Genomic DNA, 20,295 nt, shown 5'->3' on the forward strand with positions numbered 1-20,295 from the left:
TGCACCGCGCTGGAGGAGAGAGACCAGCGCCGGGTTCAAGGAGGAGGAGGGAGGTGGAGCAGTGAGCCGCAGCAGCGCTATTTGATTGGTAGTAAGCGCCGCCGCAGCATCCCCCTCTCCTTCTGTATTGGCTGCCCGGCGCTGCTATGGATGCTGGGATGCGGTTCCTTCATCCCAGCATCCACAGCAGCGCCAGGCAACCAATACAGAAGGAGAGGGGGATGCTGCAGCGGCGCTTACTACCAATCAAATAGCGCTGCTGCGGCTCCCTGCTCCCCCTCCCTCCTCCTCCTTCTCACCTCACACAGCCTGCACCGAGAGGGAGCTGCACGAGGAGCCTGTCAGCGGGGAGAAGGTAAGTATCTCTCTCTCTCTCTCTCTCTCTCTTTCTCTTTCCCTTCTCTCTCTCTCTCTCTCTCTCTCTCTCTCTCTCTCTCTCTCTCTCTCAGGGGGACACCGTCTGCCGCAATGTGTAAAAAGGGGTCCTGGCTGCCGCAATGTATAAAAAGGGGGTCTGGCTGCCACAATGTGTAAAAAGGGGGACTGGCTGCCACAATGTATAAAAAGGGGGTCTGGCTGCCGCAATGTGTAAAAAGGGTGCCTGGCTGCCGCAATGTGTAAAATGGGGTCCTGGCTGCCGCAATGTGTAAAATGGGGTCCTGGCTGCCGCAATGTGTAAAAAGGGGGACTGGCTGCCGCAATGTGTAAAAAGGGGGCCTGGCTGCCGCAATGTGTAAAATGGGGGACTGGCTGCCGCAATGTGTAAAAAGGGGGCCTGGCTGCCGCAATGTGTAAAACGGGGGACTGGCTGCCGCAATGTGTAAAAAGGGGGACTGGCTGCCACAATGTGTAAAAAGGGGGTCTGGCTGCCGCAATGTGTAAAAAGGGTGCCTGGCTGCCGCAATGTGTAAAGAGGGGGCCTGGCTACCGCAATGTGTAAAGAGGGGGACTGGCTGCCGTAATGTGTAAAAAGGGGGGGTCCTGGCTGCCGCAATGTGTAAAATGGGGTCCTGGCTGCCGCAATGTGTAAAATGGGGTCCTGGCTGCCGCAATGTGTAAAAAGGGGGACTGGCTGCCACAATGTATAAAAAGGGGTCTGGCTGCCGCAATGTGTAAAAAGGGTGCCTGGCTGCCGCAATGTGTAAAGAGGGGGCCTGGCTGCCGCAATGTGTAAAGAGGGGGACTGGCTGCTGCAATGTGTAAAAAGGGGGACGCTGTCTGCTGTAATGTATAAAAGGGTCTCTACCTGGTGTAGTGGTGCTACTGTGCAGCGTAATTTGAATAATGTAGACTACTGTGCACCGCAGTATGAATTGCTGTTATTTTGTGGCCACGCCCCTTCCCCGTGAAGCCACGCCCCTATAATTTTTTCGCGCGCCTGCCGCGCGCACTGCCCCTGTCTTACATGGGGGGGTGGGCGCGCCACTGTCGTTTCTTGCACACAGCGCTAAAATGGCTAGTTACGGCACTGCCCCACACAGTGCATGTTTTGCAGGTAACCCAGCAGGTGCACAGGTGTATTAATTACTCACTGACACATTTTTAAAGGTCCACAGGTGGAGCCAAGTATTTCACTTGTGATTCTGTGAGGAGACCTGCAAAACATGCACTGTGTGGGGTCCTGAGGACCGAGTTTGAGAACCTATGAGCTAGAGCAGTGGTTCTCAAACTCGGTCCTCAGGACCCCACACAGTGCATGTTTTGCAGGTTACCGAGCAAGTGCACAGGTGTATTAATTACTCACTGACACATTTTAAAAGGTCCACAGGTGGAGCTAATTATTTCACTTGTGATTCTGTGAGGAGACCTGCAAAACATGCACTGTGTGGGGTCCTGAGGACCGAGTTTGAGAACCTGTGAGCTAGAGAATGACAGCTTTGGCCCCTGCCACTCATGGTAATGGATGGAAATACAGAATGCAGGAAAATGCGGTTCTCTGCTCGGAATTAAATATGCCCGTGTGAGTTACTGAGCATTTCTAGTATAATATAGGACTGTTCAATCTTTCTGCTGTGCGGGATCAGTTTTCCAGTATGCCTAGGGCAGGCGTAAGGATGCACACTTGGGGGGCATTTCAAAAATATAAAGAAAAAAAAATTCACATAGATTTTAACTGATAATTTGAACATAAAATATTATATTCTGTTTTGAATTACAAGTTACTGATGGGTACTTGTTGAAGAATACAGTATGAGTCCTATATAACTCTATCTTACGCTAATCACTATTTCATGTTGCTTTGATCCAAAAAAATAATTCTTTGCACCTATATTATCTCCCCATAGACAGTATACGACAGGTACAAGATATGTGGTGCTATTATCCATTATATGTTCCAGCCGGGTGTAGTTCATAGAGTCGCCCACACTTGGTCGACCACTATTGGTCGACAGTGGCTAAGTCCACATCTAAAATAGGTCGACACAAGCATTAGGTCGACATGAGTTTTTTTTTAACTTTTTTGGATGTCGTTTTCTTCGTAGAGTGACCGGGAACCCCAATTAGTGCACTATGTCCCCTCGCATGCTTCGGGCAAGGTTACCGTTCCCAATCGCAGTCCACGTGGATCGTAAAGTATGAAAAGGTTTTTTTTTTTAAATTGTGAAAAACTCATGTCGACCTTTTGTCATGTCAACCTAGTGACCCTGTCAATCGAATGCATTTAGACCAATAGTGGTTAGCCTAATGACTGCTGACCTAGACCTGTGGTCAACCTAGACACCGGATACCGTTCTAGCAGGTCCTGGTATCCAATGACTGGAAACACATGCTGGTACTTGTGGTTCAACAACCGCCAGCAAGGAGTCCTCTTAGTCAATGGCTGCCACCGGCCCCAAGATAATGGTCCATTTCATGCACAGTACCATCCCTAATTACTTCTCCAACGGGTGGTGCGACCGGAAGGAGGAGGATATGGAGGGTGAAAATACAGTATCTAGCACAAACAGATTTCCCACTATAAACCTGCTGCCACAGAATACATCTAAACATTAATAATAATTGCAGGTCTTTTGCTATCTCCTTGATCTGGTTGTGAACAAATGTGGATATAGCGAAGTTATTCTATCAATTTCGGAAGCAAATTGGCCGCACGCTTTGGCAGCACTGTCTGCATTCATCAGGAATCCAAATCTTACTCTTATTAGTACAGCTCGCCGCTGCGTATATAGGCGGTCGCCCATCAGTAGCTTTATGTAGATGGTGCTACAAGGCCTTTCCCTTGTGTACATCTGTGCGTGCATTTGTAAAATTGCAGTATTGGGAGCATTCATTACCTTGCAGGGAATATCATGGAGGATGTATCTCCAGCCAACCCGGCAGCCCCATTACTGTCCGCAGTCTCCATACACGGGTGGTCTTCGACCGCCGGCATATCGTAGTGAACCCCCATACACTAGTATGGGGACCTTCATTCATCAAAGCCCAAAAGTGAATATATTCAGAGTTTTACTGTGTGGACCCACAGGCAAACGCAGGGGGAGGTGGAGAAGAGGGGGGGTTCCAGTTGCCCAGAAACGCCTAATATCTGCAGCCTGGCCAGCAGCCACTACATGCAGTATAGATGGAGGAATGGAGCAGCTGCACATGCCACCTCCAGATATTCCTGCGTTAGCACCTGGAACCTACACCATATTCTGAGGTCAGGGTTGGGAAAAGGGACCCAAGCACATGACTAAACTACCAGTGTTAAGGATTGAGGGGACAGCTGCTTTTTTGGAGCAGCCATCCCAACTTCGGAGCAATCTTGAATTACTACGATAATGTGGTATCTGACGCCGCAACTCTTGGCGAGTCGGACAACAAATTATTAAGGTGCAGACGGAGCATTGTAATAAATATGCCTCACAGTAACAACAAACATATAAAAAAAAAAAACACCAGTTACTCCCAAAAATGCATGATTGTAGCATTCTAGAGAGTGAACAGTTAATTGCTTCAGTTATAATGAGTTAGTAAGGAACTAACATAAGTGCATACTGGCCCTCATTCCGAGTTGATCGCTCGCAAGGCGATTTTAGCAGAGTTACACACGCTAAGCCGCCGCCTACTGGGAGTGTATCTTAGCTTCTTAAATGTGCGACCGATGTATGCGCAATATTGCGATCACAAACGAGTTAGCAGTTTTTGAGTAGCTTCAGACTTACTCTGCCTGTGCGATCAGTTCAGTGCTTTTCGTTCCCGGCTGACGTCATAAACACACCCAGCGTTCGCCCAGGCACACCCACCGTTTCCCCGGCCACTCCTGCGTTTTTTCCGGAAACGGTAGCGTTTCCAGCCACACGCCCATAAAACGCCGTGCATCCGCCCAGTAACACCCATTTCCTGTCAATCACAATGCGATCGTCGGAGCGAAGAAAAAGCCGTGAGTAAACTTACTTTCTTCATAGTAAAATTACTTGGCGCAGTCGCAGTGCGAACATTGCGCATGCGCACTAAGAGAATTCTCACTGCGATGCGATGAAAAACTCCGAGCGAACAACTCGGAATGAGGGCCACTGAGCGGTGAAGCTGATACCTTCTATAGCACCTTTTGCCACAAATGACCTATATATCTATTTTCTGTTGTTGCAATACCAAGGAAATCTATGCATTAACATGTATGAATAGCAAACAATACCCTTCTTCCACGCTAATAAAATTTTTTTTTGCTTGAAAAGAATAAACTGTGCACCATATCTTTAATATTTAAAGGATAAATAAATATGTTAAAGGTACAGTAGAGTAAATGTAGTGTTTTTTTCATAGACCAACAGATGCTTTGTAGATACAGAGGGTAGAGTGCAAGTTCTCACGAGCAGGGCCCTCTTCCTTCACGTGCTTATTCCTCCCTCACTTAGAGCATCGTCTCCTCCCCACTGCCAACTGCACCACCCAACCTTTGGGTTACACAGACACTCCTATTGTGGGTATTATGACAGCATACAGTGTCAGGGCACATACTTAGGGGTGTGACCAGCCTCCATAGGGGGTGTGGCCAACCTTCACAGAGGTCTGGCTTAGCATTAGAACGTGCATAATTTGGACCCCTTTATAAAAATATATATAGTAAATACTGCTAGTGCATGCATGTTAATGTACCAGATAATAATAAGAATTTACTTACCGATAATTCTATTTCTCGTAGTCCGTAGTGGATGCTGGGACTCCGTAAGGACCATGGGGAATAGCGGCTCCGCAGGAGACTGGGCACAAAAAGTAAAGCTTTAGGACTACCTGGTGTGCACTGGCTCCTCCCCCTATGACCCTCCTCCAAGCCTCAGTTAGGATACTGTGCCCGGACGAGCGTACACAAGGAAGGATTTTGAATCCCGGGTAAGACTCATACCAGCCACACCAATCACACCGTACAACTTGTGATCTAAACCCAGTTAACAGTATGATAAAACGTAGGAGCCTCTGAAAAGATGGCTCACAACAATAAACAACCCGATTTTTTGTAACAATAACTATATACAAGTATTGCAGACAATCCGCACTTGGGATGGGCGCCCAGCATCCACTACGGACTACGAGAAATAGAATTATCGGTAAGTAAATTCTTATTTTCTCTGACGTCCTAGTGGATGCTGGGACTCCATAAGGACCATGGGGATTATACCAAAGCTCCCAAACGGGCGGGAGAGTGCGGATGACTCTGCAGCACCGAATGAGAGAACTCCAGGTCCTCTCAGCCAGGGTATCGAATTTGTAAAATTTAGCAAACGTGTTTGCCCCTGACCAAGTAGCTGCTCGGCAAAGTTGTAAAGCCGAGACCCCTCGGGCAGCCGCCCAAGATGAGCCCACTTTCCTTGTGGAATGGGCTTTAACAGATTTTGGCTGTGGCAGGCCTGCCACAGAATGTGCAAGCTGAATTCTACTACAAATCCAACGAGCAATCGTCTGCTTAGAAGCAGGAGCACCCAGCTTGTTGGGTGCATACAGGATAAACAGCGAGTCAGATTTTCTGACTCCAGCCGTCCTGGAAACATATATTTTCAGGGCCCTGACTACGTCAAGCAACTTGGAGTCCTCCAAGTCCCTAGTAGCCGCAGGTACCACGATAGGCTGGTTCATGTGAAACGCTGAAACCACCTTAGGGAGAAATTGAGGACGAGTCCTCAATTCTGCCCTGTCTGAATGAAAAATTAGGTAAGGGCCGCCAATTCTGAGACACGCCTGGCTGACGCCAGGGCTAATAGCATGACCACCTTCCATGTGAGATATCTTAATTCCACCGTGGTGAGTGGTTCAAACCAATGTGATTTTAGGAACCCTAAAACTACATTGAGATCCCAAGGTGCCACTGGAGGCACAAAAGGAGGCTGTATATGCAGTACCCCCTTGACAAACATCTGAACTTCAGGCACTGAAGCCAGTTCTTTCTGGAAGAAGATCGACAGGGCCGAAATTTGAACCTTAATGGATCCTAATTTTAAGCCCATAGACAGTCCTGCTTGCAGGAAATGTAGGAAACGACCCAGTTGAAATTCCTCTGTAGGGGCCTTCTTGGCCTCACACCACGCAACATATTTCCGCCAAATGCGGTGATAATGTTTTGCGGTTACATCCTTCCTGGCTTTGATCAGGGTAGGGATGACTTCATCTGGAATGCCTTTTTCCTTCAGGATCCGGCGTTCAACTGCCATGCCGTCAAACGCAGCCGCGGTAAGTCTTGGAACAGACAAGGTCCCTGCTGGAGCAGGTCCTTTCTTAGAGGTAGAGGCCACGGGTCCTCCGTGAGCATCTCTTGCAGTTCCGGGTACCAAGTTCTTCTTGGCCAATCCGGAGCCACGAGTATAGTTCTTACTCCTCTCCTTCTTACGATTCTCAGTACCTTGGGTATGAGAGGCAGAGGAGGGAACACATACACCGACTGGTACACCCACGGTGTTACCAGAGCGTCCACCGCTATTGCCTGAGGGTCCCTTGACCTGGCGCAATATCTGTCCAGTTTTTTGTTGATACGGGACGCCATCATGTCCACCTTTGGTTTTTCCCAACGGTTTACAATTGTCACAATCCTGACTGTAGGTTTTATATTTGGTGACTTACCCCTGCCATCTGTCCTGGATCCTGTGTCTTTTCACTCACGGAGTTAAACAGCTTGTCAGCACTGAGTTTTCCTGAGTTCTCAGCCTGAGAGGTAATAGTCAATTAGCTCCACCTGTGGTGATCTCCTGTGTGAGGCTGAATTCAGTAATCTGAACTTTAGGTCTAAAAGCCAGCATCCTGTGTTTTGCAGAAGTCCAGGCTTCAGTGTTCTCTCGGCCTGCTAGGCCTCCTTCTACATCACAGCCTTGGCTAGAGTAGTCACATGACAGTGACTGACTGTTCACCTGACCCAGAGTTGTCCAATCCTCTGCCAGCCTGAGACTCTCTACATCACCTAATCCTGCCCACCAATCATCAAGGACCAGGAAGTATAAATCAGGAGGCTGAGTTGGAATCTGGGCCAGTTCCTTGGGTCACATACAGCCTTGTGTGGGTCTTAAGCTGAGCTCCCTAAAGGTAACCTTTGTACCTAAGTTCCTGTGGAAACTCTGTTCCCTTGTTACCGTTTGGTTTACTTGTGTGTTGCCATTTGATTTCATCATTTTCCCTGAGTCTCAATGTAAAGGTACAGCTGCAATGTTTCGTCTTAAAGGCACAGTACTGAAGTCCGTGTTCTCCACTGAAAACCACAGCTGTCGTGTTTCAGTTTTACTACTGTTGTAGTTGGGATCTCCAGGGCTCAGTACCTCGTGCCTCAGCATCTCCGTGCTTCCAGCATCTCCGTGCCTCAGCATCTCCGTGCCTCAGCACCTCCGTGCTTCCAGCATCTCTGTGCCTCAGTACCTCCGTGCCTCAGCACCTCCGTGCTTCCAGCACCTTAGTATCTCCGTGACTCAGCATCTCCGTGCCTCAGCACCTCAGTGCCTCAGTACCTCCGTGACTCAGCATCTCCGTGCCTCCGTGCCTCAGCACCTCCGTGCCTCAGCACCTCCGTGCCTCAGCACCTCCGTGCTTCCAGCACCTCCGTGCCTCAGTACCTCCGTGCCTCAGCACCTCCGTGCCTCAGCACCTCCGTGCCTCAGCATCTCCGTGCCTCAGCACCCCAGTGCCTCTACGCACCCCAGTGCCTCCACGCACCCCAGTGCCTCCACGCACCCCAGTGCCTCCACGCACCCCAGTGTCCGCAAGCACCTCAGTGTCCGCAAGCACCTCAGTTTCAGCAAGCACCTCAGTGTCTCCAAGCACCCCGTGCCCTTTAGCACAATTATACCTGGTATTCTTCACTGATTCAGCAGCGCCTTTCCAGTTCTGTCTTTCAGGAGACCTTCAGCATGCCTCCTGTCTGCCGACCTAATCCTGCATGAGGAGAACCTAGATTCGGCCATCTCTGCTGCGGTTCCTCTTCCCAGTCACCGGAAGAAACCCAGAGTCCACAACAGTCCCAAACCAGGTCAGTGGTAGTATTCATATAATCCTCCAGTCGCCCGCACAGACTTCACTAACACCGGGTTCACAAAACCTTAGTCATGACAACAATCACTTGGAAGACTTCTGGGTGAAGTCCCCACTCCCCCGGGTGGAGGTCGTGTCTGCTGAGGAAGTCTGCTTCCCAGTTGTCCACTCCCGGAATGAACACTGCTGACAGTGCTATCACATGATTTTCCGCCCAGCGGAGAATCCTTGCAGCTTCTGCCATTGCCCTCCTGCTTCTTGTGCCGCCCTGTCTGTTTACGTGGGCGACAGCCGTGATGTTGTCCGACTGGATCAATACCGGTTGACCCTGAAGCAGAGGCCTTGCTTGACTTAGGGCATTGTAAATGGCCCTTAGTTCCAGGATATTTATGTGAAGAGACGTTTCCATGCTTGACCACAAGCCCTGGAAATTTCTTCCCTGTGTGACTGCTCCCCAGCCTCTCAGGCTGGCATCCGTGGTCACCAGCATCCAATCCTGAATGCCGAATCTGCGGCCCTCTAGAAGATGAGCACTCTGTAACCACCACAGGAGAGACACCCTTGTCCTTGGAGATAGGGTTATCCGCTGATGCATCTGAAGATGCGATCCGGACCATTTGTCCAGCAGATCCCACTGAAAAGTTCTTGCATGGAATCTTCCGAATGGAATCGCTTCGTAAGAAGCCACCATTTTCCCCAGGACTCTCGTGCATTGATGCACTGACACTTGGCCTGGTTTTAGGAGGTTCCTGACTAGCTCGGATAACTCCCTGGCCTTCTCCTCCGGGAGAAACACCTTTTTCTGGACTGTGTCCAGAATCATCCCTAGGAACAGTAGACATGTTGTTGGAATCAGCTGTGATTTTGGGATATTTAGAATCCACTCGTGCTGTCGTAGCACTACCTGAGATAGTGCTACTCCGACCTCTAACTGTTCCCTGGACTTTGCCCTTATCAGGAGATCGTCCAAGTAAGGGATAATTAAGACGCCTTTTCTTCGAAGAAGAATCATCATTTCGGCCATTACCTTGGTAAAGACCCGGGGTGCCATGGACAATCCAAACGGCAGCGTCTGAAACTGATAATGACAGTTTTGTACCACAAACCTGAGGTACCCTTGGTGAGAAGGGAAGATTGGGACATGGAGATAAGCATCTTTGATGTCCAGAGATACCATATAGTCCCCTTCTTCCAGGTTCGCTATCACTGCTCTGAGTGACTCCATCTTGAATTTGAACCTCTTTATGTAAGTGTTCAAGGATTTTAGATTTAAAATTGGTCTCACCGAGCCGTCCGGCTTCGGTACCACAAACAGCGTGGAATAATACCCCTTTCCCTGTTGTAGGAGGGGTACCTTGATTATCACCTGCTGGGAATACAGCTTGTGAATAGCTTCCAATACTGCCTCCCTGTCGGAGGGAGACGTTGGTAGAGCAGACTTCAGGAACCGGCGAGGGGGAGATGTCTCGAATTCCAATTTGTACCCCTGTGATACTACCTGCAGGATCCAGGGGTCCACTTGCGAGTGAGCCCACTGCGCGTTGAAATTTTTGAGACGGGCCCCCACCGTGCCTGAGTCCGCTTGTAAAGCCCCAGCGTCATGCTGAAGACTTGGCCGAAGCGGGGGAGGGCTTCTGCTCCTGGGAAGAGGCTGCCTGGTGCAGTCTTTTTCCTCTTCCTCTGCCCCGGGGCAGAAATGAGTGGCCTTTTGCCCGTTTGTTCTTATGGGGACGAAAGGACTGAGTTTGAAAAGACGGTGTCTTTTTCTGCTGAGAGGTGACCTGGGGTAAAAAGGTGGATTTTCCAGCCGTTGCCGTGGCCACCAGGTCCAATAGACCGACCCCAAATAACTCCTCCCCTTTATACGGCAATACTTCCATATGTCGTTTGGAATCCGCATCACCTGACCACTGTCGCGTCCATAACGCTCTTCTGGCAGAAATGGACATCGCACTCACTCTTGATGCCAGGGTGCAAATATCCCTCTGTGCATCTCGCATATATAGTAATGCATCCTTTAAATGCTCTATAGATAATAATATACTGTCCCTATCCAGGGTATCAATATTTTCAGTCAGGGAATCCGACCAAGCCACTCCAGCGCTGCACATCCAGGCTGAGGCGATTGCTGGTCGCAGTATAACACCAGTATGTGTGTATATACCTTTTAGGATATTCTCCAGCCTTCTATCAGCTGGCTCCTTGAGGGCGGCCGTATCAGGAGACGGTAACGCCACTTGTTTTGATAAGCGTGTGAGCGCCTTATCTACCCTAGGGGGTGTTTCCCAACGCGCCCTAACCTCTGGCGGGAAAGGATATAGTGCCAATAATTTATTAGAAATCAGCAGTTTTTTATCGGGGGAAACCCACGCTTTATCACACACCTCATTTAATTCATCTGATTCAGGAAAAACTACTGGTAGTTTTTTCACACCCCACATAATACCCTTTTTTGTGGTACTTGTAGTGTCAGAAATGTTCGACGCCTCCTTCATTGCCGTGATCATGTAACGTGTGGCCCTACTGGACATTACGTTTGTCTCCTCACCGTCGACACTGGATTCAGTATCCGTGTCTGGGTCTGTGTCGACCATCTGAGGTAACGGGCGTTTTAGCGCCCCTGACGGTGTCTGAGACGCCTGGACAGGCACTAATTGATTTGCCGGCTGTCTCTTGTCGTCAACAGTTTTTTGCAAAGTGCTGACATTGTCACGTAATTCTTTAAATACGACTATCCACTCAGGTGTCGACTCCCTAGGGGGTGACATCACTAAAACAGGCAATTGCTCCGCTTCCACATCATTTTCCTCCTCATACATGTCGACACAATCGTACCGACACCCAGCACACACACAGGGAATGCTCTGATAGAGGACAGGACCCCACTAGCCCTTTGGGGAGACAGAGGGAGAGTTTGCCAGCACACACCAGAGCGCTATATCTGTATAGGGATAACCTTATATAAGTGTTTCTCCCTTTTATAGCTGCTGTTTTATATTAGCTGCCAATAGTGCCCCCCCTCTCTTGTTTTACCCTGTTTCTGTAGTGCAGGACTGCAGGGGAGAGTCAGGGAGCCGTCCTTCCAGCGGAGCTGTGAGGGAAAATGGCGCTTGTGTGCTGAGGAGATAGGCTCCGCCTCCTTCACGGCGGCCTTTTCTCCCGCTTTTTTCAGGAAAACTGGCAGGGGTTAAATGCATCCATATAGCCCAGGAGCTATATGTGATGCATTTCTTTAGCCATATAAGGTATAAACAGTGTTTTATTGCGTCTCAGGGCGCTCCCCCCCCCCCCCCCAGCGCCCTGCACCCTCAGTGACCGGAGTGTGAAGTGTGCTGAGAGCAATGGCGCACAGCTGCGGTGCTGTGCGCTACCTTATTTGAATACAGGAACGTCTTCTGCCGCCGATTTCTCCGGACCTCTTCGCTCTTCTGGCTCTGTAAGGGGGCCGGCGGCGCGGCTTCGGGACCCATCCAGGCTGAACATGTGATCGTCCCTCTGGAGCTAATGTCCAGTAGCCTAAGAAGCCCAATCCACTCTGCACGCAGGTGAGTTCGCTTCTTCTCCCCTTAGTCCCACGATGCAGTGAGCCTGTTGCCAGCAGGACTCACTGAAAATAAAAAACCTATTTAAACTTTTACTCTAAGCAGCTCAGGAGAGCCACCTAGATTGCACCCTTCTCGTTCGGGCACAAACATCTAACTGAGGCTTGGAGGAGGGTCATAGGGGGAGGAGCCAGTGCACACCAGCTAGTCTAAAGCTTTTACTTTTTGTGCCCAGTCTCCTGCGGAGCCGCTATTCCCCATGGTCCTTACGGAGTCCCAGCATCCACTAGGACGTCAGAGAAAACAGCAATGCACTGTAGAGCATACATCATAGTTCTGTGCAGTATAAGGTAACATCTATAATGTATAATTAAAAACCACAGTCTGGAAGCTGATCCCTAGAGGATGAGAAGGAGAATGGGCTGTCTGGCAGTGGGGTACATCTGGGGTTTCTCCTGATCCCCTGTGGGCCAATCCAACCCTAATGGCAAACACATGTTTCAGTGGCAAATGCAGGTTTTCTAGAGCGGGGGGTTTCCAAATTCAATCCACAATTTCCCACTCGGTGGAACATCGGAGCAAGTGCGGGAGACTGGGGGAGCAGTAAAAGAACCTAGTAACGACCCTGGACATTAATGTAAATAATGGTCTTTTTATACACTGGACAGTGTACGGACTATAGATGGTCTATAGTATAGGCTGTATCGCACATATTTAACTAATATAAATAAGATAAGTGGTCAGGAAAAGGTTAAACATACTATAATAAATACACAAACATAATAGAACCAGAACTGCACTTTCTAAGCACACATTCTCCCACCTCATAGTGAGGCTCCTGTCTCTTCTTCCTGGCAGCTACTCTCTGGTCCAGTGCAGTGACTGACGACTCAGATCCGCGCACACAGCAAACTTGGCAGAAGAAGCTGTTACCACTGGGTATGTGTAGTAGCTCTGCACTGTCCCTAAAACTGCATGATGTGGCAGCTCTAGTAATCATATTATATATACCATTGCTATTGTTGTCATAATTTGAGCCCCTTGCCAAGAGGAGGGGTCCGGGCAACCAAAACCCCTCCTCCTGCGTTTACCTATGTGTTTATATAGCATGCAATCCATGTTCTGCACTTTTGTCTTGCTTTGTTTTCACTGTATCCAGTGTACATTGTAAGGTGCTGTGGACCCCGGGTAGCACCATATAAATAAAGTATAATAATAACGACAACAATAATAATAATAATAATTAACCTGATTGGTGGCTGTGGTTTAATTGCAGAATTAATTTATAAAACTGGACCCTTAATTTGTCATTTGTTCTGGTCATCAAAGGGTACTGTTCCATTAAACAATATATGTTGTCTTATGTGGACCAAGCATGTTACACTCATTAGTCCATACACAATTACTGGAACCATCCTATATTGAATAGTTATAGAGAGATAGTGAGATATCAGAATTACAAGAGCGGTAGTCTGTATTATGCAGAAGACAAGAGACATAAATCTGTATGTACATCTCTGTTTATTCACAAACCGAAGCTGGTATAAATTATATATACAAATATGATGGTTATGTACACATAAGGCGCCTCTCCCAGAATCCTCTCTGCTGTGAGGGAGAGTCAGTCTAGCAGGAGCCGTCATTCTGTCTCACTGGGGGTCGGGTCACCTCTCCCTTCTGTCTTCAACGCACACAGAGGTTTGCTACCCGGTGCTCAGCCAGAGCGGGTGGCTGTGACAACGGTGCTTCTATCAAAGGAGCCAGCCTTTGAAGTGGGATGGGGCGGGGTTGATGAAGGTGGGACTTTTTACAGTTGGGTGAGCTAGCAGTGAAAAAGCCTGGAAGATAAAAAAGATCGCCACATAAGCGGTTGAGAAGCAAAAATCAGGCAGAAATAATCGCAGTATGTTCTACATTACTTACATAACACACACTATGCATGTGCTATATATTATATACTCATAAGTATATGATACATTCCATTCAGTACACATTTATATAACTATACCAGTGCATATATATATATATATATATATACAGGTTGAGTATCCCTTATCCAAAATGCTTGGGACCAGAGGTATTTTGGATATCGGATTTTTCCGTATTTTGGAATAATCTATATATACACACATAGACAGACAGACAGACAGATAGATAGATGTAAAATTATTATTATTTTGCTGCGTCACTTTCTATCCTGCATACAAAATACGGATGGAACTTTATTTTAAAACATTCAAAAATAAAATATAGTTCTGTGAGTGCAGTTATTGGTCGTATGTACTGTATTTCTCAATTTACCACTTTTACTAGGAAAATACACTGTTGCACAGGGCAATGCACTATAGCAGTGGTTCTCAACTTCAACCCTCGACAGGTCATGTTTTCAGGATTTCTGCCAGTAGCACAAAGGTGGGATAATTACTGACCCAGCAAAATAGATGACCATATGTGTGCACGATTAGAGAAATCTATAAAACATGACCTGTTGAAGGTACCTGAGGACTGGAACTGAGAATCCCTGTACTATAGGATCTCTCTCTGGGATGATCTTACATAACAATACAGAGTCTGCAGGCTGAAAGTGCATTTATTCAATACAGCGTCACCATAACAGATTGAGCCCTGGTTAGAATGCAACCCATGACCCTAGTGCTGTGGTGCCAGTGCTAACCACTGTGCCACCATGCTGTCCATAGAGCTAAAAGAGGTGCTGGGTGCATGTGACTCCTAATAATACACAAATATTTGCAGTGAATATCAGCACTGGACTCACTAAGAGCTGGCAATAACATGACGCTGATGTTCATGCATGTCTTACGTGGAGCAATTTATAAAACACTGGGGGAGATTTAGCAAAGCTTGGAGAGAAATAAAGTACCAACCAATCAGCTTGTAACTGTCGTTTTACATTTCAAAAAATGACAGGCGCTGATTAGTTGGTACTGTCTGTCTCTCCAAGATTTGATATATGTCCCCCACTGTAAGGACAGTGCTGGCGCTAGACTTATGTATCAGTTATACGGGAAGTTCCAACTCACTCTTTATTCTTTATCCTTCCGGCAGGTACCGCACAAGCAGCCAAACAGGCCGTTTAACACCTGGATGGTGCATAGGATCAGAGAGATGCCAGTAGTGGAAAGAACCATGGAAAACAGGACTATATTAAACAACGCCACGTCTTTGGGATAGATACATGCATTCCACATATCCTGGTTGAACAGGTAATTTTTGTCACTGCAGAAGAGAAGGGAAACAATGTATTAAGCTGTTAGTAACAAAATGCAGAAATGAGATGTGTTATGTGAAATGGGGTGATAAAGATGAGATAAATGGGTGGTTGCCAGATTTATATGAGGGCACCGCTGAGATATCTGCAATGGAATCTCATCTTTATGGGTCGCAGTTTACGCCATCTGGCTGTACTACTGCACTTTTCGCCCGATTCCACAAAAGTCTACATGCAATAAACGCATCAGGGTTACTTTATCGCCTCACTCCATCCACTCATGAAGGAGACTGCCGCAGGTATTATACGAGGAGACAAAGACAATTTGCACCTGCACCATTTATAGCTATGAACTATGAAGTGAGAGCACAAAGTGAAACGCGCCAAGTGTACAAGTAGACGTACATTTGCGAGCAGAAAGAAGCATTGTGGGTCTGCAGCTTACAATACAGTGATGATTGTTCTAACGACGCGGATTACTGCTGTCAAGTTAATAAAAAATACACGGCTTGTGAATTTGGTATATTTCACCCTTAAAAACACTTTGGGGGGAGGGGGGCAATAAGGGAGCTTTAATAAGGCTATAACCTAAAAGACTCACGTTAAATTTGCAAGGCCTGTGTCAAAGGGTCGGCCCCAGGTAAGTACACCTGTAGAAGTAGAGTTTGTCCAATACTGGCACTGAGGTCCATTCACCATGCCCACGATAGACACGGCAAAACCGTACACAGAACCAGCAACCCCGATGAGAGCAAACAGGATGGACAGGAACATCTGTGGGAGTGAAGGGGTTAAACATTAGGTGTGACGAAGGAGAAATGCAATTGCCAAACGGTATCACTCGCGTTTCGCTTTCACTAGGCCAGTCCACAAAATGCCATTCCGCAGTCTCTTTATATTGTATTCCATGAAAGGGAGTTGGGACAGAGAGTATCCACTGGACACTGGTGAATTCTTAGTGGATCAGTTTTGCAAAACTGGGCTCATCTCTGCTACATCGTCTGATGTCATATATACTGAGACCAGGGGGGTAAATTTACTAAAGATCGAATTTGTTAGATTTAAAATCGATCAACATCATTATCATGTCTCAGGGTCTAAATCACATATTTACAAACAATTTTTGACACTGTTTTTAAAATTGCCATTAAAAATTTGTCTGTTATTAAATGTGCAATTTGGACCCTAAAACAGGACATTGATGCTGATCGATTTTAAATTAATCAATTATCTGTCTTTAGAAAATGTACCCCCAGTATCGTATAACTCGGTGAATCTAGCTGCAGCTCTGGATTACCAAGCACCTGAGAGATCTACACTATGGCTGATACCTGTAATACCTGCCATGGTTCTATTGTGATGTACTACTATAACCTTTATCCTCTGCAGCCCCTCATTACAGATGAGATCAATTTCTGTGTTGAAACTCTTATAGATCCTTGAATTGTATGGGGAGGGGCTGGACTGCACGCCCTGATTCTGAACATATTAAGACATGCTACCATGCTGAGACTTGTAGTGCCGCACAGAAAAAAAGAAAAATACTAAGAACACTAGCAATCAGAACAGTTATAATAAACTTTGCAATTTCACACAGTGTAAGGTTGAGGTTCTTAGCATAATTTTTGGCCAAAAATACGGGCCAACCTACCACGGCCAGGCGACCTCATCAGGTGGGGCCCTAATATTTCTAAGGTCTAAGTCCAGAGCACAGGACCAATCTTCAATCCTTAGATTGATAAGGATTTTTAATAACTACAATCAAAAATGTAATTTGGTCACTGGAAAAACTTCTCTTAAAAAATGTGAATTGAGAAATTTTTTTTGGCATGTCTCCTTCTTTGCCAGATACACAGATGTACCTACAGTATATGTTATGATAGTTCTGCAAGGCCTACATAATATTCGGTTGGGTTCTTACCCCACAGCGGTTATTGCAGCATCCTTCTCGCCCCGTGGCTTGGATGTGGATGGCCGGAATCAGAACCTGGGGTGAGGGAATAGTTAACAGTTAATAGTTAATAGGAAAATAAAAAATGACTTTGTGGTGCCACGAGGGGACCCGCTTATAATATATAACACCAAGACACTTACCAGTATCCCGCCTCCTATAACCCCTCCTAGGTATATGACTTCTGGTGTCATCTGATCTTTTACATTGACAATTGGGTCAGTCTGCCATCCCGGGAAGAACTGGATGATATTGGCGATGATAGAGATGACGGACAGGGGGAACAGCGAGACGCCGATAAACTTTGCGCATTTCCCAGTGCACATGGTGAGAGCTGGACGAGCTGGAGGTACAGAGCAGGAGACCGAGGAACTGTGTAGAGGAGTCTAATCCGGGAGCCTTATATCCCCTGACCCAACCCCGCAGATAACAGAGTCACAGGACAGGTGGAATTTGGACTTCATCTCACACACAGGGAGATAGAGACGGCTGTGACGCACTGGGCTGCAGTATCACACAATGACACAATAAATGTATCACACAAAGGCGGCACGGTGATGCAACGTCACCCACGGATATCCCGATTGGGTTCACTCTACAAGGTGAGTGAACCCAATTATTGGTGGAGCGCATCTACTTCCTTACGGATTGCAAGCTGGGATCATTATGTGCAACACAGAAGACTGCACCCAGGATTAATTATAACGATGAGATGGTATAAAAGGACGCAGTGGGCTACCTGCTATGTCCTGGCGGGAAATTCCAAGGATATAGAGAACATTACACACCTGAGAGGTCTTGTTATCTTACATACTGGACAATGCTAGGGGCCCACTGAAGAATGATAGGCCCACTTGTACAATGCTAGGGGCCCACTGAAGAATGATAGGCCCACTTGTACAATGCTAGGGGCCCACTGAAGAATGATAGGCCCACTTGTACAATGCTAGGGGCCCACTGAAGAATGATAGACCCACTTGTACAATGCTAGGGGCCCACTGAAGAATGATAGGCCCACTTGTACAATGCTAGGGGCCCACTGAAGAATGATAGGCCCACTTGTACAATGCTAGGGGCCCACTGAACAATGATAGGCCCACTTGTACAATGATAACGGCCCACTGAACAATGATAACGGCCCACTGAACAATGGTAACGGCCCACTGAACAATGATAACGGCCCACTGAACAATGATAATGGCCCACCGGCCCACTGAACAATTATAACGGCTCACTGAACAATGGTAATGGCCCACTGAACAATGATAACGGCCCACTGAACATTGATAACGGGCCACTGAATAATGATAGGCCCACTGGTACAATTATAACGGCCCACTGAACAATGATAGGAGTCCACTGAAGGAACATGCAGCCACCTGAATGGGTGTGGCCAGCCATCAAAGCGGCAGTTGCCTCTCCTGGGTGCTTCTTCATTCCTTCTGGCACAGGGCAAGCTGGATGGGTATCATACAGTATTAGCCAGTGAGGCCACTCTCCAACCACTTCATTAAATAAAGTCACCACCACGCCTTTCTGAGTGCCCCCCTCCTTCCCCATCATTCAACTTCCCCCCACTGGTTCTTCCTACAAAGTCTCACCTTCACACCCAGCCCTGGATATGTCGCTGACAGCGGCAACAAGATAATGTGAAGTTAGAATAGAACAAATACAATTACTTACACTGCAGTATACGGCACCACACAACAGTATACAGTATATGTGGCATAACTGGGAAATACATACATTAAGTCTTTATAGAAAGATGGGAATGCGCAATGGGTGACTCCCCAATGACTTCATGCTGAGATGCAAAATACGTACAAACAGTGCACGATACAGCACAGTTGGCGTAATGGTTAGCATTACTGTCTCATAGTTCTAAGGCCATGAGTCCAATTTCAGACCAATGTGGAGTTTGTATGTGTTCCCCGTTTGCATGTTTCCTTCAGGAGCTTCGGTTTCCTCCCATGCTCCAAAAATTACTGGTAGGTTAACTGGCTTCTGGCAAATAAATGAACCCTAGTGTGCATGTGCATCTGGTAGGGAAAATAGATTGTAAGCTCCACCGGGTCAGGGAATGATGTTAATGGGCAAATATTCTCTAAAGAGCTGTAGAATATGTGCGCGCTATATAAATAACTGGTAATAAATGTATATTATAATCAAAATACTAAATTGCACCAATACCTGCAGACTGCTTGAGACCTATCCGTGGGACCCTTGCTTCTGCCCATGATTTCCCATGCTTCCAGTTACGTAGTTTAAGATCTGTAAAGTTACAGGGTAATCAGTTCTTTCCACTCTGACAATGGAAATTGCTGAAGCTGGAGAGCGCCACCGCGCATAACCCATATTAGTTCCTCCAGGGAGGCTTCAAGATGGCAACGGGAGTCACTTTGACCGCCGGCCCGTCAATCCGCATCGCTCTCCATTACCTGCACTGCATTCTAGTGATATTGTAGCGTGCTATGAAGTTTTCAATTACTTTTTAGTTGCTAAGATCATCAGTTAGATTTGTGTAGGTGTCTCTTCTGCCTGGCCTCAGGTGTCCACCATTTCCTTTCCAAACTCTAAATGATCCATTGCCTAGAGGACACTGCCATATCCCAGCTCTCATCTTATCTCACATTGTTTCTCCATCACTTGGTAATCAGTGATGGGTCCCCTTCTAGTGTTTCTTAATACCCCCCCATCTAAATGGAAATGGCAGGTTTGTGGTCAGTATCATCACGATCAAGATGATACCCAATTCTTCTACTGTCTGTGTGAATGCTCCTGCTTAGTCCATAGTAGGCTCTTCCATGATGTCATCCCTCTACCTAAATCTTTACTGGTCCTTAGCTAGTCAGACACAGGTCTAGCCACCAGGACAGGACTATCCTTAAGGCGTTTGTTATGGCATTTAGTGGGCAGGTCCTGCCTATGCGCCACTTGGTCAGCTCCTTCATCCCGCCGACGCTGTGTGGCGCCATCCATTGATGTTTGCGGATTCTTAAGCAAACACTTTACGTTGGTTCCAGCATAGTCGGTCAGTGTGTGTGGGTTGAGGGAGGACAGTCAACGGCAGCACCCTGTGCCCTACCCTCCCTCAGTAGAGGGCAAGACTCTTGAGTCTTCCATTGGGCCTCTCCTCCATTGAGACTTTC

At 47.3% G+C, this 20,295-nt stretch overlaps 1 protein-coding gene and 1 long non-coding RNA gene across 5 annotated transcripts in view; one reads left to right on the forward strand and one right to left on the reverse strand.

The window, feature by feature from the left end:
• LOC134936030 (uncharacterized) overlaps positions 1-20,295 on the forward strand; it is a 78,103-nt gene that overhangs the window by 27,184 nt on the left and 30,624 nt on the right. For 2 of the 4 annotated variants that reach the window (XR_010180439.1, XR_010180437.1), the window contains exon 2: positions 15,033-15,190. This is a non-coding gene — a long non-coding RNA (uncharacterized LOC134936030). Of the gene's footprint in view, positions 1-207; positions 356-7,441; positions 7,489-15,032; positions 15,191-20,295 lie in introns of those variants that run through there. The other 2 variants (XR_010180438.1, XR_010180440.1) reach the window with 2 other exon arrangements.
• On the reverse strand, positions 13,469-17,507 carry LOC134936029 (transmembrane 4 L6 family member 4-like). Its single transcript, XM_063930932.1, has 5 exons — positions 17,290-17,507; positions 17,117-17,182; positions 15,797-15,969; positions 15,008-15,203; positions 13,469-13,804 (listed from the first exon to the last, which is right to left on the reverse strand). Exons 1-4 carry the CDS (start codon positions 17,470-17,472, stop codon positions 15,011-15,013), a joined length of 615 nt encoding a protein of 204 aa, XP_063787002.1. The 5' UTR covers positions 17,473-17,507; the 3' UTR covers positions 13,469-13,804; positions 15,008-15,010.

This window comes from Pseudophryne corroboree, chromosome 6 (genome assembly GCF_028390025.1).
Source record: "Pseudophryne corroboree isolate aPseCor3 chromosome 6, aPseCor3.hap2, whole genome shotgun sequence".
Classification (NCBI taxonomy): Eukaryota; Metazoa; Chordata; class Amphibia; order Anura; family Myobatrachidae; genus Pseudophryne; species Pseudophryne corroboree.

What these genes read in the sequence shown, in the direction of transcription:
- LOC134936029 (XM_063930932.1), bottom strand. Translation starts at nt 17,472, where the DNA reads ATGTGCACTGGGAAATGCGCAAAGTTTATCGGCGTCTCGCTGTTCCCC. An exon ending in TTATAGGAGGCGGGATACTG is followed by an intron (nt 17,183 to 17,289) that starts GTAAGTGTCTTG and finishes CCCTCACCCCAG; the next exon opens with GTTCTGATTCCGGCCATCCA. An exon ending in ACAGGCCTTGCAAATTTAAC is followed by an intron (nt 15,204 to 15,796) that starts GTGAGTCTTTTA and finishes TCTCTTCTGCAG; the next exon opens with TGACAAAAATTACCTGTTCA.